We start from the raw sequence: 14,206 nt of genomic DNA on the forward strand, positions 1-14,206 counted from the left end.
TGGGCTGGGGGTTGGGGTAGGGGAGAGAGGGGACAGATCATACATACTGAGGACAAAAAAAGCCCAAGACATTCGAAACAAAGATGTTCTTAGAGCCTCATGGAAGTCCTCTAACAGCCCTAGCTCTTGCCTGCTATGCTCTCAGCCAGAAAAGATCACAGACCAGTTACTATAGCAACACTTCTCCTCCAAAAGTGTCCATGTTAAGATGGAGATGGAAAAGGTTTCCTTATTAAAACAAAGAATGAAAGAAGGAAATGGTTTTTGGATATATTTGCCCTCCACCCAAAGCATTGCTCCTTTTCTGAGAAGAAGAAAGAAGCTGTTATTATGGCAAAGATGCTTCTAATTTCTAGCAGTTAAATCTCCAAACTCTTATTTTAGACTCAGCGCAGTTCATGCTTGTTCCAAAACATCCAAGAGGAGTGTATCTTTTCAGGAGGCAAAACTGTGAACTAGGGGACGAGGGACCCTAAGACTAGACAGTGAGAGCCTTGTCAACCTTGGGGTCTCCCTCTGGCCCGGGAGAGCCAAGCCACCCTGTCACCCAGCTCTGCGTCCACCATGAAGCCCTTCCTTCTGATCCCTGGCTGTAGGCTTGTCACAGCTGTCACCCAGGGCAGTGGCTGTGTGCAATGCTTCCTGGCCCTCATGGTGTCGTGTGGTGGGAGCCCCCAGCAGGGCAGCACCGTGGGTCTCAGTGGCTACCAGTAAGGCAGGTTCTCAGAACTTTGGCTGGAACCAGGCCCTGCTGTGGCCAAGGGCCTGCTCTTCGTTTCGGACTTTTCATATGAGCTTCTGTGGCCTCAAAAAGGACAAAGGGAAAGGCTCTCCAAAATGGGAGAGCACGTGTGTATGGCGGTGGGGAGCAGTGGGGGAAGCCTAGGCGAGCCTTTCCCTGCAAACTTAATTCCACCTCGGTACGGACGTTCCTTTGAAGTGTTGAGGACTTAGACCTCGGGTGTGTGGAGTCTGACCATCCTGCTTGTAGGAAGCAGCCTGGAGAGTCAGGTGCGAAGAACCTGATGGTCGGTGTGGAGACACCGCGGAGTCAGTGCCTGCACAGTGGGTTGGAACCTCAGGGCCCTGAGAACGTGGAGCCCAGGTAGGGGAGCGACAGAAAGGCTGAACTTCTCCCCTGCAGGGAAGAGCAAACACGGTACCCACGGATCCACTGACAGGCTGCTGGGTGAGCCCAGTGCAAGAGAAGTGGGGGCCACAGGACAAAGTCTACCCTGAAGTCCCCAGTGAGGATGACGCTGGGCTTCTGAGAACTGCCCCAGGTCTGGGACGCGGGGAGTACCCAAGGCGTAAAGGGTGGGTTCCAGGATGCTGGGGAAAGCCTGCCGGGACCTGTCATAGAAATCAGAGGCGACGTGATAGGCTGGGGCGTACATCGGGGCGGGGCTTCCAAAAGGGACACGTGGGCGGGCGCAGACGGTGGGGCACTAGTAGGGGAGGGTGGAGTCGTCCCACTCCAGCTGGGCTTGCCTGGCTCCGCTCTGCCCGTGTCTGCCCCTGCCCACCCCATCCTCCTCCTCCTCCTCGCCACTGCCCTCGGAGTCGCTGCTGCTCGAGCTTAGGTCTTCCTCCTCCTCCTCTTCCTCGGTCTCATCTTCCCCACGCCCTGGGGCTCCGTGTTTCTGGATGGCAGGGAGAGAAGGGAAACGCTCATCAGGGATCAAACGGAAGCCACGCTGGAGCTTAAGTTTCTCCCTCCATTAAGGAGACATTTAGGGCCCCTTGGAACTCCTTCCCTTGATGCTAAACCCTTGGGCCGGGAGATGGGCTTTCTGGAAGGGAAGTCCTTTGGTGAAAGACCAATCGGAGGGCTAAGGACAAAGACAAGCAATGGCAAATTCCAAGACACAAACTCAAGGTAAATCGTTGTGTTTTAAACATTGGACATTTAAGCCGATCCCATCCATCATTCAGGGAGGCTTTCGGACCAGAGTTTTTTTTCTGGCATTTCTGAAACCTATCTACATAGGTTTCCAAGTCTTTAGTGACTTGCTTCTCAATGCGAGGATAGCATTTAAGCTTGTACCGCTCTTCCAGGTGGGAAAATCATGTCTCTGGGAGCAGAAGGTCTTCTAAGCCAAGACTCAGGTGTGCCGCCCCTCAAAAATACTCCTTTCAGAAGGACAAAGTTCACGGTCCTCATTTTCCACGCCTGCCCCTCACCCCCGGACTTGGGTCCTCAAGCTCTACCCCACGCTTTTCCAGTCCCCTCCATCTCCCCCCAGCTTTTTGGCAATTCCAGTCAAATCTTATTTCTGGATTTATGTTTTGAGTTCATAAAACAGCCATAAAAGATGTGAGCCCATGCTTGTCTACATCCCATCTCTGGAGTGTTTTCTCTTCTACCTTTGCCTCCCCCAGATCCTACTCATTCTTCAAGGCCTCTCTTAGGCTCCAAGAAATCTTCCCTGGACAGCCCCAAAGGTTCTCCCTGCTCATGCTTCACTGACTGCAGGCATTGCCAGGTTAGCCCTTGGTGAGCACGCTCTGGCCGGGTACTCAGACTGCTCCAGGCATAATGATCTTGCCTCCTAGGCCCAAGGCTCAGCTCTTTGAAGGTGGAAATGCTGGGGTCCGCACAGTGGTGCGCTCAGCCCTATACCTACAGCACATGCTGGGACGAGCTGACCTGCATTGGCACGCTGGCTCTGAAGTTGGAGCAGGAGGCCAGGTGAGGCGGGGAAACTGGGGACTGGCTGGGATACTTTTCTTTTCATTCCTCAGTGACTCCTCCTGATGGCCATTGACTCCCTCGCTTTCTTACTCCTGCCTTTCCCCCCACCCAGCAGCCATGGGCAGACCAAAGGGCCCGACGGAAGTGGCTTTTCTTGATAGTCATATGTCCAGGTCAGGGGCATTTGGACACTCATGGGTGGATTCTGGGGGCTGATGGCCAACTGGAAAGATAACTTTAGAATCAGACAGGCGTGTGTTTGCATACTGGTGGTGCCATTACCAGCTCTGGGAGTTTGAGTACTTTACTTTCCCTCTCTGGGTTGGTCCTACCTTGGTAAATGAGGAGGGTGACTCCCACTTCACAGGTTGCTGGGAAGATTAAGTGAGGTGGTGCGTATTGAGGACCCTGAGCAGTGCTGGAGTGATGGGGGCTCAATAAATGGCAGGTATTACCTTTGGGTTTTTGTATTAACATATTCTGAGTCTTTAAGTGAGCTCTGCAGGCAGATGGAGCAAAGCCATCTAATTTATACTGGTAGCTAATCAAAAATTCAATACTGAGTCCCTGAGAGTGAGTCAGCTCTGAGCTAAATACTACGGGGGAGGCCAGGGACAGACACCACGTCACTGCTTGCCTTAAGAAATGTCTGGTTTTGTTTGCTGGGTGAGAGCAATTCCCATGTTTTTAAGCAGTGAATGCATTTGGTGGGTAAGTGTGGCTCATGCAGGTTGAGAGGGCTGGAGGAGCCCAGAGAAGGGAAGGACCAGTGGGGCTGGGCTAGCTGGGCAGGGCTTCTGGCACAGGAAGGATGGAGCTGGGTGGAGGAGAAGCATCCCGCTCTGAGCTCCCAGCCCCCGCAGGAGGATTGTTACCTCCATGGGGTTGACCGTGATAGTAAGTGACGAGTCATCCCAATCCATCTCGGCTTCCTTGGCAGCCTCAGACTCCTGGGTGAAGTGCTGGTGGGCGATCCGGACCCGGTACATGCCCATGGCCACGACAAACACCAGCATGCACACGGAGATGATGATGACCACCGTGGCAATGCTCGGGACCACTGCAATGAGGAAGGAATTCGCAGGACGTGGTGAGCAAGCGACTAGCTCACCCTTGGGATGGAACACGATTGAAACATCCACGTGTAGGTTAAAATCTGCCCTACACTGCCCAGTTGGAGAGTTCTGGGTCAGAACCTTACTCTGTTTGGGCTTCACTTTTTTCATCTATATAGTAGACTTCATCATTCCTATCCCATGGGTAGTTGTGAGGAGCAAATGAAACCATCTATGTGAATTTCCACAGAGGCACATAGTAGGTGCTCAATAAGTTCACATTCTCTTTGATCTCTTGCTTTTTCCATCAAAGTATAGGGCAGCCCCCTTCCCCTCCCGCCGAGAGCTAGAAACTGTGGAGTTCAGTCGGGACAGACAGAAGTGCCCGCCAGATAGGAAGACAATATGGAAGGTACTGGAACAGAAGTAAGGGTGGGAGACTTTGCAATATGGTGCATACGTGTGTGTAAGCATGTGTGAGGGGCTCAGGGAAGGCTACATACAGCATGTAGCTTTGAGTTGGGTCTAAAAGGACTTGCAAAATTTTACCCCAGCCCTTTGTAGAACATCTGCTATTATACATTTCTTATAACTTCTTGTGTACTTGACCTGCTCCCTCCTGAGGCCGTGAGTGCCTCAGAGCCAGGCCCATAGCTTCTCCACGGCCGGGCACCTCCTTCAGTTCTGGGCGCCTCTGGCTGCTGCACCCTAACTGTCTGTTGAGTGGATGGTCTTGAGTCACAATCAGCACCCGGTGTCCTGAGGTCCCTCCTCCCAGGTGACCTACCTGAACTGCGCTGGATGCTAGTCTGGGACTCTGGGTGGTGGACAGACTGGAGGAAGGGCGGCTGCACGATGAGGTGGTTGACATGCTCCTTGTCTGAGACTCTGACCTCATGGAGGACGCTGACCTGAGAAGAGCAGGGAGAGATGCTGTGGACCGGGACTGGCTGGTGGACCAGTGGTGGCAGTTCTCCCGAATAAGTGAAGTGAATGAATGGGCGGGCTGGGGCTTCCCTCGCCACTGCAGGACTCACTCACCTCCAAGTTGAACTCGTTGCTGGTGTAGCGCCCATTGAGTTCCGAGCACTTGATCCTGAACCGCCGGGCCTCCAGGGCAGTTGGATGCCAGTTGCGGTAGCGGATGTGACGTAGCACCTGCTCATAGCGGCTCATGGAGCCCACACCTGTGTCAAGAGACCACACCTGTCATAAGAAGGTAGAAGAGGGGCTGGGGAGACAGGCTGCAGCTGCTGGCGGTGTGGGTCTCCTGAAGTCGGTGAGGGTAAGAACTCAGGGTGTTTAGGGGCAGACAATGTGCCAGTGCAGACATTCTAAGGAGCCAATTAAACTGAAGCACAGAATTTCCACCTAGATTGGGCTCTGACCAGAATGTTTGGCCTCAATCTGCCAAATATTGCTGTAATACTTGCTGAGATCAAACATGATAAGAGCAGGCACCTGCTTAGTTTCTACAGATTTCCCCAGGAGTGGAACGGGAGCCAAGTCCCCAGGACACTGGAGTAGCTCGCCAAAGGAGGGGCTAGAAGTCCACGCTTTGAGGTCAAGAGTTCCCTCCTGACCCACCTCCACAGGAGATGGAGCTACCATCACACTCATGACTCCCTGGACAAGGCCACTGAGAAGGGACCACTGGGTGCAGGACAGAGCACGGCCTTACCGTAGATGGAATAGCCGGCCGTGGAGTTGGTGGCGTCCAGGTGTCGCTGGTGGAGCTCACTGTGGTTGAGCTCCAAGCACTCCTGTTTGGGGTCCAAGTCCCCTCCCAGCACTAAAATGTCACAGAAATCTAAGTTGTGAAGCATTTCTTCAAAAACTGCTGATTTGGGGGCTGTGGGAAGACAGACACGTGGAAAACACAGGAGTGAGGACAGCTCAGGTGATGGCCCTGACACTTCCTGCTCCTCCTCTGTGACTGAACCCCAGGTTCAGGCTGGGTCAGGAGGAGAGGCTGGGCGATCCCAAATATCACCTCCACTGCTCGGACGGATGTCTAGGCAGCCCTTGAGGCGGCACGAATTTATGTGAAGAGCGTGAACACAGCAGTCAAAAGATGTGAATTTGAATACCAGCGCTGCTCCTGAGAAGCCGTATAGTATTAGAGAAACCACCTACCCCTCAATTTGCTTATCTGTAAAGAGGGTAAGGGCATTGAGAGGATTGAGAACAATGTGTTGCACAGGATAGATGCTCAAGAAGGATTGGTCTCCTTTGGGACCAGAGATGAGTGCCCCTCCACCAGGCTCTCATAGCTTTCCCCGCGTGGTCATGGTGTGTGTCTCTGTCTCTCCCAGTGGACTCTGCGCTTCTCAAGGGCAGAAGTGCTTGGCATGACTAACTCTTCAGTATCAGAGGGGCTGGCATGGAGCAGTATGACGACACATTGCTCAAGTGCAGCTGCACTGGTGATATAATTAAATAAGTAACTTGGTTAGTCTAGTTGGCAAGCTGTTGCATCCCTTGGCAAAGTTCCTGGGGGAAGGGTAGGCTGAGACACTCCATCCTCTTCTCCAGGGTGGGCAAGGTGTGGAAGTAAGTGGTGGGCTCCTGCTCCCAGAGTTTTTGCCTTTGTGGCACCAACCCTACCATTTACAGAGGACACCCCTCCCCTTGCCAGTTTATGGAAGCCTGGTCCTAGGGCTGGAGACTAGCCAGTCTGGTCCCTCTTCTTCACTGCAGTGTGGCGCTGACCTGGAGGTGCCTGCTTCCTACCCCCAGCCTCCAGGGGTGGCCTTTAGTGTGGAGGTGGGAGCACTTTCTCCATCACTAGAACTGTTGAATGTAATTGTCGTCTGTGGACTTTATCCTGGCATCTGTCCCAGGCCCCGGCAACATGGCAGTCAGCAGACCCATCTTTCCACCCTTGTTCCTGTCTTTCTGGTTCCTGGACAGCCTAGCTGTCCTTGCCTGATACTATGACCCCAAGTTTCCCAGAGGAGTGTCTGAGTATTTGAATGCTGGACAGGTTGGCAGTCCTAAATGAAAATCCTACTTTAAAATAAAAGTGATTAGTAGTTATGGAGTCCTTGCTATACGCTAGGCACAGTGCAAAGGAAATCCTAACAGACAGACACTAGAGGGGGTACTATTACTATTTTCCCATTTCACTGATGGGGGAATGGACAGTCCATGGGGTGGGGTGGGGTGGATTGCCTGGGGTCACACAGACAACAGGGGACGAGCTGGATGGCAACCACGACTTTCTGATCCCACACTTGGTGAAAGTCTCAACCTCTGGGCCGGTGGTCTTCGAATATTTTTGATCTTGCGGGCTTTTATTGAAAAATCTGTGAACTAGAGATCATTTAAGTAAGTATATTTACTCATTAAGCAGACTGGTGTATTTTGTGTGTGATAAAACATTTATGAAAACAAATTTTAAAAGGATTCACAAAAAGTGAGAGAGCTATTTTAAATAATTATTTTATTTTGTTTAATTTTTAAGGGATACCAGAAACATTTTTTGCTCTCAATGGATATATGTTGTTATAAATAATTTCGTACACTTACTTTTTAAATGCTTGCCAATCTCAATGGCTTCGTGTAGCATTGGCAAAATCTAAAAGCACATTAATATACACTTAACGAAGTCTGTCATTAATAATGGTACACGTATATCTCTCTTTCAAATGGCCTGTGGTTTCTGGGTTTTCTTGGGAGCCGTACTCTTGTCAGGTCAGGTTGGGTCATCCTGGCTCCTATGGCCCAACTGCTGACTGATTGCTCACCCTAGGTAGGGGCCGTGTTCACCCCACCATTTTCTCTCGTTCTCTTGCGCTTGCATATGGACAGAATCTTCCATCAGTTTCCCTGATTCCCACTGTGCTGAAGGGACTGTACTGGGCTCAGGGACTTACTGGCAAATCAATAAGTTGGGCTCTGGAGGAGATCCTTCTCTGGTTTAATAGACAGATAATCACCACCGAGGGCTCGCCAATGTGTGTGAGAGAGAGTGCTAGTGGCTGGAAGCGTACAGAGTGGTTGGGCGTGTACAGTACCAGCCTGGGGTCAGGGTGGAGGGGTCTTCTGGAAGAGGGGTTGAAGGTAGAGATTTTTGTCAGCAATAATGGGGAACGGGACAGAGAGGGACCTTCCAGACCAAGGGTAGAGAGTGAGTAGACATGTAAGCTAACACAGAGGGAGAGAGGGGTGTGGTGTCATTGGTACTGAAACAGCACAAAGAATGAGTCGATGAGGGCAGAAGATAGTGGTGGAGAGGGTCACGGGTGGCAGATGCCATTAGCCTGCTTGTTTACAGCACCCATAATAATGATTATTCTTACAACGATATAAGTGAAATTTAAAAAGTACTAACAATAGCTCTCGGGCACTTGGCTATGCAGTCTGCATGCACCTCTCATAAACAGAAGGTGAGATGTGGACCCAGATAATTGCTTGTCCCTGTGTTGTCTATAGGCTGATGTCAGGCCTGGGGAATCCAGATACTCTCAGCTACGGCCTGCAGCCACCACAGTCGGAGGCCCTTCCTTCTCCTGTCTGATATTAGCCACAGATGAGGGCAAGAGGGAAGATCACACGACCTAATGCATCTTGGAGTGTAACTGGGAAACGGTCCTGCCCAGACAGGTGGTATAACACCATCTATTTCTGTGAGCTAAGAAGGGCTGTCTTGCCAGGCATCCCATTTGCTGGCGACCAGCGTGGTTTAAGGCAGTGGGTAGTTAGGATTATTATAGAAGCAGCCCTTCGGGAACTCAGGCCCACTGGCACTAGCACATCGTTAGCAGCTGCTTTGGGAGGGGGAGGGGGAGAGGGAGAGTTGAAAACATTCTTTTGGAGGAGGCAGCAAAGGATGGTTTTCAAACTCGTATTCCCCCCGTAGATCTGGGCCCCAGGTTTTCCTGCCTTCCTTCCATATCCTTCCATCCCTCTCCCCCCACCAGCCGAATATAATGTAGCTTCAGTGCAACTCAGTGTTTCTTCCTGGCAGACAATTCAAATTACTTTTACTGAACAGCCCTCCTGACAATGAAACTGTTAGAAAAAGCAACTGGAACGTTCCCTGAGAGTTGAGAGTGATATTGCTGAAGGAGACTTTTACGGGGTATATATTAAGATGCAGCTCTATTTTTTTCTTCATGCTTCTTTAACTTCTCTTCTCATTACCAAAATAATACACGTCTACTACAGAACATTTTGCAGTTGTAGAGAAGTGAAGGGGAGCAGAAACAAATTGGCTCTTTTTCTGCTTCTCAGAGAATATCACTGTTAGCATTAGGTGTGTTTCCTTCTGGGCATTTTTCTACATATTTTTTTTCTTGACAGAGTTGCGATCACTCTACACGTAGCTACTCTGTAATTTGCATCTTGCTTTTTTTTTTAACTTACTGTTTGGCATAATTGCCTTCCCTCCAACATCATACCTCTTCTATGGGGGTACCACAATATGCTAAGCCATTCATTCCTCTCTGTTATTTATCTGCATTGTTTCCAGGCTTTTTTGTTCCGTTATCATAAATTACCCCACTATGATGAACAATACCTCAGTTGTCCTGAAGTGTGATTGACGAAAATCATACTTTATGTGAGAATTTAAGGTTCCACCCACCCCAACCCAGTGTGCGCCTGTACCTGTGGTCTTCAAGTCACCGGGGTCCTCGGCTTTGGCGAAGGTGCTCACAATCTTGATGTCGGGGAAGAGGGTCACCCCTTTGGCGCTTTCAAACTGGGCAGTGGGTCTCCAGAAGCGGTCCGTACCATGGAGGGTGATCTGGGGCTCGACGGCCTGCAGCACCATCACGTAGGCATCCACGTCGGGGAGGCTGATACACACATCTTCTCCAAAGCACCTGGGAAAACAGCAGTCACGGCAACTGAAGAGCAAACCCTGGAATCATCCGGCCACAGACAAAGCTACATACAGCCACCTCTAGTCCTCGACGAGACATCCTGACTGCACGAGAGCCTCTGAGGATGTCAACAGACATTCAGATTCAAAGCCGCATTTTAGTTAAAACTACTAGCAATCTAGGGACTTGAAAAGATTAGCTCCTGGGAGAAATAGGAATTTTCTATACCAGCAACAAGTAACCATTAGACCTTTAATTATCCTTTAACAAAGCAATCAATGGCAACATTAATTAGACAGCAACGGCTTGTTATGTGCATAAGGATTTGGTAAATAAATTGTTGTCTCGCTGGTTAGTTACAGCCATCTTACTGAGTGAGACCCCAGGGCTAAACTCTCCTGCCTGCCGGAACAGCGTATATGTTCTCTGTCTACAAGGATATCACACAAGTGCGGTGCCTCTTCCAGATGTGCCAGCAGACTGCTATTGTAATCATACTACTTTTTCCTGATACACTGCCACAAAAATATCTGGGAGCCAGAGTGGTGTGACAACAAGAGCAAAGCCTCGGAAGTGAGACAGGCAAGGGTCCGTGCCTGGCTCTGCCACTCCTGGGCTGGGAGGCTCTGGGCAAGGAGCACGACTCCTGTGAACCTCAGTCTCTTCATCTATACAGTGGGGATGAATAATTAATTACCTTATAGTAGTAAGGCTTAAATGCAGATGACATGTAGATAGGAAGCTGCCCAAGAGGCTGCATCATGGTTGGAGCTCAGTAAATGTTGACAGATCTGACAGTGTCATCAGACCTCATCAGGCATGTGTGTCACTGGCACTCTCTGCTGATCATCTAGACCAAAGACCTAAGCTAAAATGGAGAACCCCAGGGTCTAGAGAGATGCTCTGGGAATGATGGGTGGACACCAGCTGGTGGCAGCCATCAACTTGCATCCCTTGGCAAAGTTCCTGGGGGAAGGGTAGGCTGAGACACTCCAACTTCTCCAGGGTGGGCAAGGTGTGGAAGTAAGTGGTGGGCTCCTGCTCCCAGATTTTTTGCCTTTGTGGCACCAACCTTACCATTTACAGAGGACACCCCTCCCCTTGCCCGTTTATGGAAAACTGGTCCTAGGGCTGGAGACTAGCCAGTCTGGTCCCTCTTCTTCACTGCAGTGTGGCGCTGACCTGGAGGTGCCTGCTCCCTACCCCCAGCCTCCAGGGGTGGCCTTTAGTGTGGAGGTGGGAGCACTTTCTCCATCACTAGAACTGTTGAATGTAATTGCCGTCTGTGGACTTTATCCTAGCATCTGTCCCAGGCCCTGGCAACATGGCAGTCAGCAGACCCATCTTTCCAACACTTGTTCCTGTCTTTCTGGTTCCTTCTTCTGGCTCCAGGTGCCAGGTGACTCCCTTTCTGCTTCTCAGGAGTTTTTCTGGGGTCCCCTTCCTAGCTACCCTCCCAAGCAGCTGTTTGGCTGAGAAATGATTGGATAGGCCAGTAAGGGTGTTATTTAAAGGTCACAGTGATAGTCTCATCTCCTTAATTTAATTCTGATCCCTGGGGACAAGAATCATGCCTTTTCTTTCTCTTGCATACTCATGGTATTTAGGAGCTCTATCAAGGCTAGGTTGGTTAATTTAATTCAATTAATAAACATTTGTTGAGCATGATACTATACACAGAAAAATCCTAAAGATGCTACCAAAATCTATTAGAACTAATAAATGAATTCAGTAAGTTGCAATATACAAAATTAATATACAGAAATCTGTTGCGTTTCTGTACACTGACAACAACCTATCAGAAAAAGAAATTAAAAAACAATCCCATTTACAATTGCATCAAAAAGAATAAAATACCTAGGGATAAATCTAACCAAGGAGGTAGAAGACCTCTACTCAGAAAACTACAAGACATTGATGAAAGAAATTAAAGACATTACAAACAAATGGAAAGATATACCATGCTCATGGATTGGAAGAATTGATATTATTAATATGACCATATGACCCAAGGCAATCTACAGATTCAATGCAATCTCTATCAAAATGCCAATGGTATTTTTCACCAAACTAGAATAAATAATTCTAAAATTTGTTTAAAACCATAAAAGATCTCAAATAGCCAAAACAATCTTGAGAAAGAAGGGCAAAGCTGAAGGTATCACACTCCTGACTTCAGACTATGCTACCAAGCTAGAGTAATCCAAACAGTATGGTATTGGCACAAAAACAGACACATAAATTGATGGAACAGAATAGAGAGCTCAGAACTGAACCCATGCATATATGGTCAATTAATCAATGATAAAGGAGGCAAGAATATAAAATGAGGAAAAGACAGCTTCTTCAATAACTGGTGTTGGGAAAACTGGACATCTACATGCAAAAGAATCAAACTGGACTACTTTCTCACACCATACACAAAAGTAAACTCAAAATGAGTAAGACATGAAACCAAAAAACTCCTAGAAGAAAGCATAGGCAGTATGCCCTTTGACATCAGTCTTAGCAATATTTTTTTGAATCTGTCTCCTCAGGCAATGGAAGCAAAAGCAAAAATAAACACATGGGACTACATCCAACTTAAAAGCTTTTGCACAGTGAAGGAAACTATCAACAATATAAAAAGCCAGCCTGATGAATAGGAGAAGATATTTGCGAATAATCTTATATAGTGAGGGGTTAATATCCAAAATATACAAAGAATTTATACAACTCAACAGCAAAAAACAGATAACCCAATTAAAAGATGGGCAGAGGACCTGAATAGACATTTTTGCAAAGAAGACATACAGATAGATGGCCAACAGACACATGAAAAGTTGTTCAACATCACTAATCATCAGGGAAATGTGAATCAAAACCACAATGAGGTACCACCTCACCTCTGTCAGAATGGCTAATATCAAAAATAAAATAAATAAAAAGTGTTGGCGAGCATGTAGAGAAAAGGAAACCTTTAAACACTATTGGTGGGAATGTAAATTCATGCCGCCACTATGGAAAACAGTATGGAGGTTCCCCCCAAAAACTAAAAATAGAACTGCCATATAATCCAGCAATTTCACTTCTGGGTATTTACCTGAAGAAAATAAAAATGGTAATTCGATAAGATATATGCACACTAATGTTCATTGCAGCATTATTTACATTAACCAAGATATGGAAGCAACCTAACTGTCCAAGGATAGATGGATGGATAAAGAAAATGTGGTTTTATATATTTATGGTGTGTGTATATATGTATATATATATGTATATATATATAGTATATATATTTATGATATATATTTGTAATATAGTATATATTTAACATATATTAATACTATAATAATAATAAATGATGTATATATATATATATATATATATACACACACACACACACACACACACACACAATGGAATATTACTAAGTCATGAGAAAAAAAATCTTGCAATTGGCAACAACACAAATAGATCTAGAGGGTGTTATGCTAAGTGAAGTAAGTCAGAGAAAGACCGTATGGTTTCACTTATATGTGGAATCTAAAAAACAAAACAAAAACAAACTCATAGATTCAGAGAACAGATGGTTGCCAGAAGGGAGGGGGTTGGGGGTGGGGTGAAATAGGTGAAGGAGATTAAGAGGTACGCACCTCCAGTTATAAAATAAAAAATCCACAGGGATATAACATACAGCATAAGGAATATGGTCAATAACATTGTAATAACTCTGTATAGGGACATATGGTTACCAGACTTATCATAGTGATCATTTCATAGTGTATGTAAATATCAGATCACTAAGCAGTACACCTGAAACTAACAAAACATTGTATGCCAACTATATTTCACTTAAAAAAAAAAACAACAAAAAGAGAACACAGATCCATTGGGGTGTCCTCATAGGGAGAGCAGAGAAGCTGCCAATAGTTGAAGAGAGGTGAATCCTGTTTTGCGAGAGAACATTCCCAGGGACCATCCCTGATGCCTTGGCTGAGCCCCAGGCTGCCCGGCGTCCACTCACTGGACCTTGGAAGAGACTTTCAGGCGCCGCACACCCGCGGTTGGGAACTGCCTGGAGTTGATGTAGGAGACCTTCTGGAGGGCACGGTTGATGTTCCCAATGTCATCACCTTCCATCACCAGGACAGACTGCGAGGGGTTGAAATGATACTGGAAGACAGAAAGCAGTATCACAGGAGAGAATGATCAACCATGTACCCAGTCTCACGGAGACCCTCCATCTCCATGCAAAGGCCACTAAGGCCCGCAGAGGCATCTTCAGAGCATCTGCAAGTGCAGGAGCTGTGTGCACAGGTAACTGTTTTAACCCCTCAAGCAATCCCTGCTGCCCTCTGGTGGGCTTCGGGACCCTCCTCTTTAAGATTCCCCGCGGATTATAAACTCCTGGTAATATCACCGGCAGCCACAGGATGAATTCTGAAATCCCAGACACAGTTCTCTTGGGGCCCAGCCTTTGGTGGGCTCATGCTCTGGGCTGCTATGGGGTCCTTCCCAGAAACTTTCAGCTCTTGGACTGCCACCCCCTCAGCTCATAGCCCGGAAACCTGGGGCTTTTGTTCCTTTTGCTGTCTTGACTTTGGCCTTGAACTGCTCCCCCATTCACCCTGCACTCCACCTCC

At 47.9% G+C, this 14,206-nt stretch overlaps 1 protein-coding gene across 2 annotated transcripts in view; it reads right to left on the bottom strand.

Annotated features, from left to right (window-relative positions):
• Positions 1-272: 272 nt before the first annotated feature.
• Positions 273-14,206, bottom strand: part of CLSTN2 (calsyntenin 2) — a 650,264-nt gene continuing 636,330 nt past the window's right edge. For both annotated transcript variants that reach the window (XM_059921899.1, XM_059921900.1), the window contains 7 exons: positions 13,588-13,736; positions 9,364-9,581; positions 5,432-5,602; positions 4,792-4,937; positions 4,538-4,661; positions 3,571-3,755; positions 273-1,643 (listed from right to left, as the gene is read on the bottom strand). In XM_059921899.1, coding sequence (XP_059777882.1) covers positions 1,449-1,643; positions 3,571-3,755; positions 4,538-4,661; positions 4,792-4,937; positions 5,432-5,602; positions 9,364-9,581; positions 13,588-13,736 — 1,188 coding nt within the window. In that variant the 3' untranslated portion in view covers positions 273-1,448. The remainder of the gene's footprint in view (positions 1,644-3,570; positions 3,756-4,537; positions 4,662-4,791; positions 4,938-5,431; positions 5,603-9,363; positions 9,582-13,587; positions 13,737-14,206) is intronic.

This window comes from Balaenoptera ricei, chromosome 4 (assembly GCF_028023285.1).
Source record: "Balaenoptera ricei isolate mBalRic1 chromosome 4, mBalRic1.hap2, whole genome shotgun sequence".
NCBI lineage: Eukaryota > Metazoa > Chordata > Mammalia > Artiodactyla > Balaenopteridae > Balaenoptera > Balaenoptera ricei.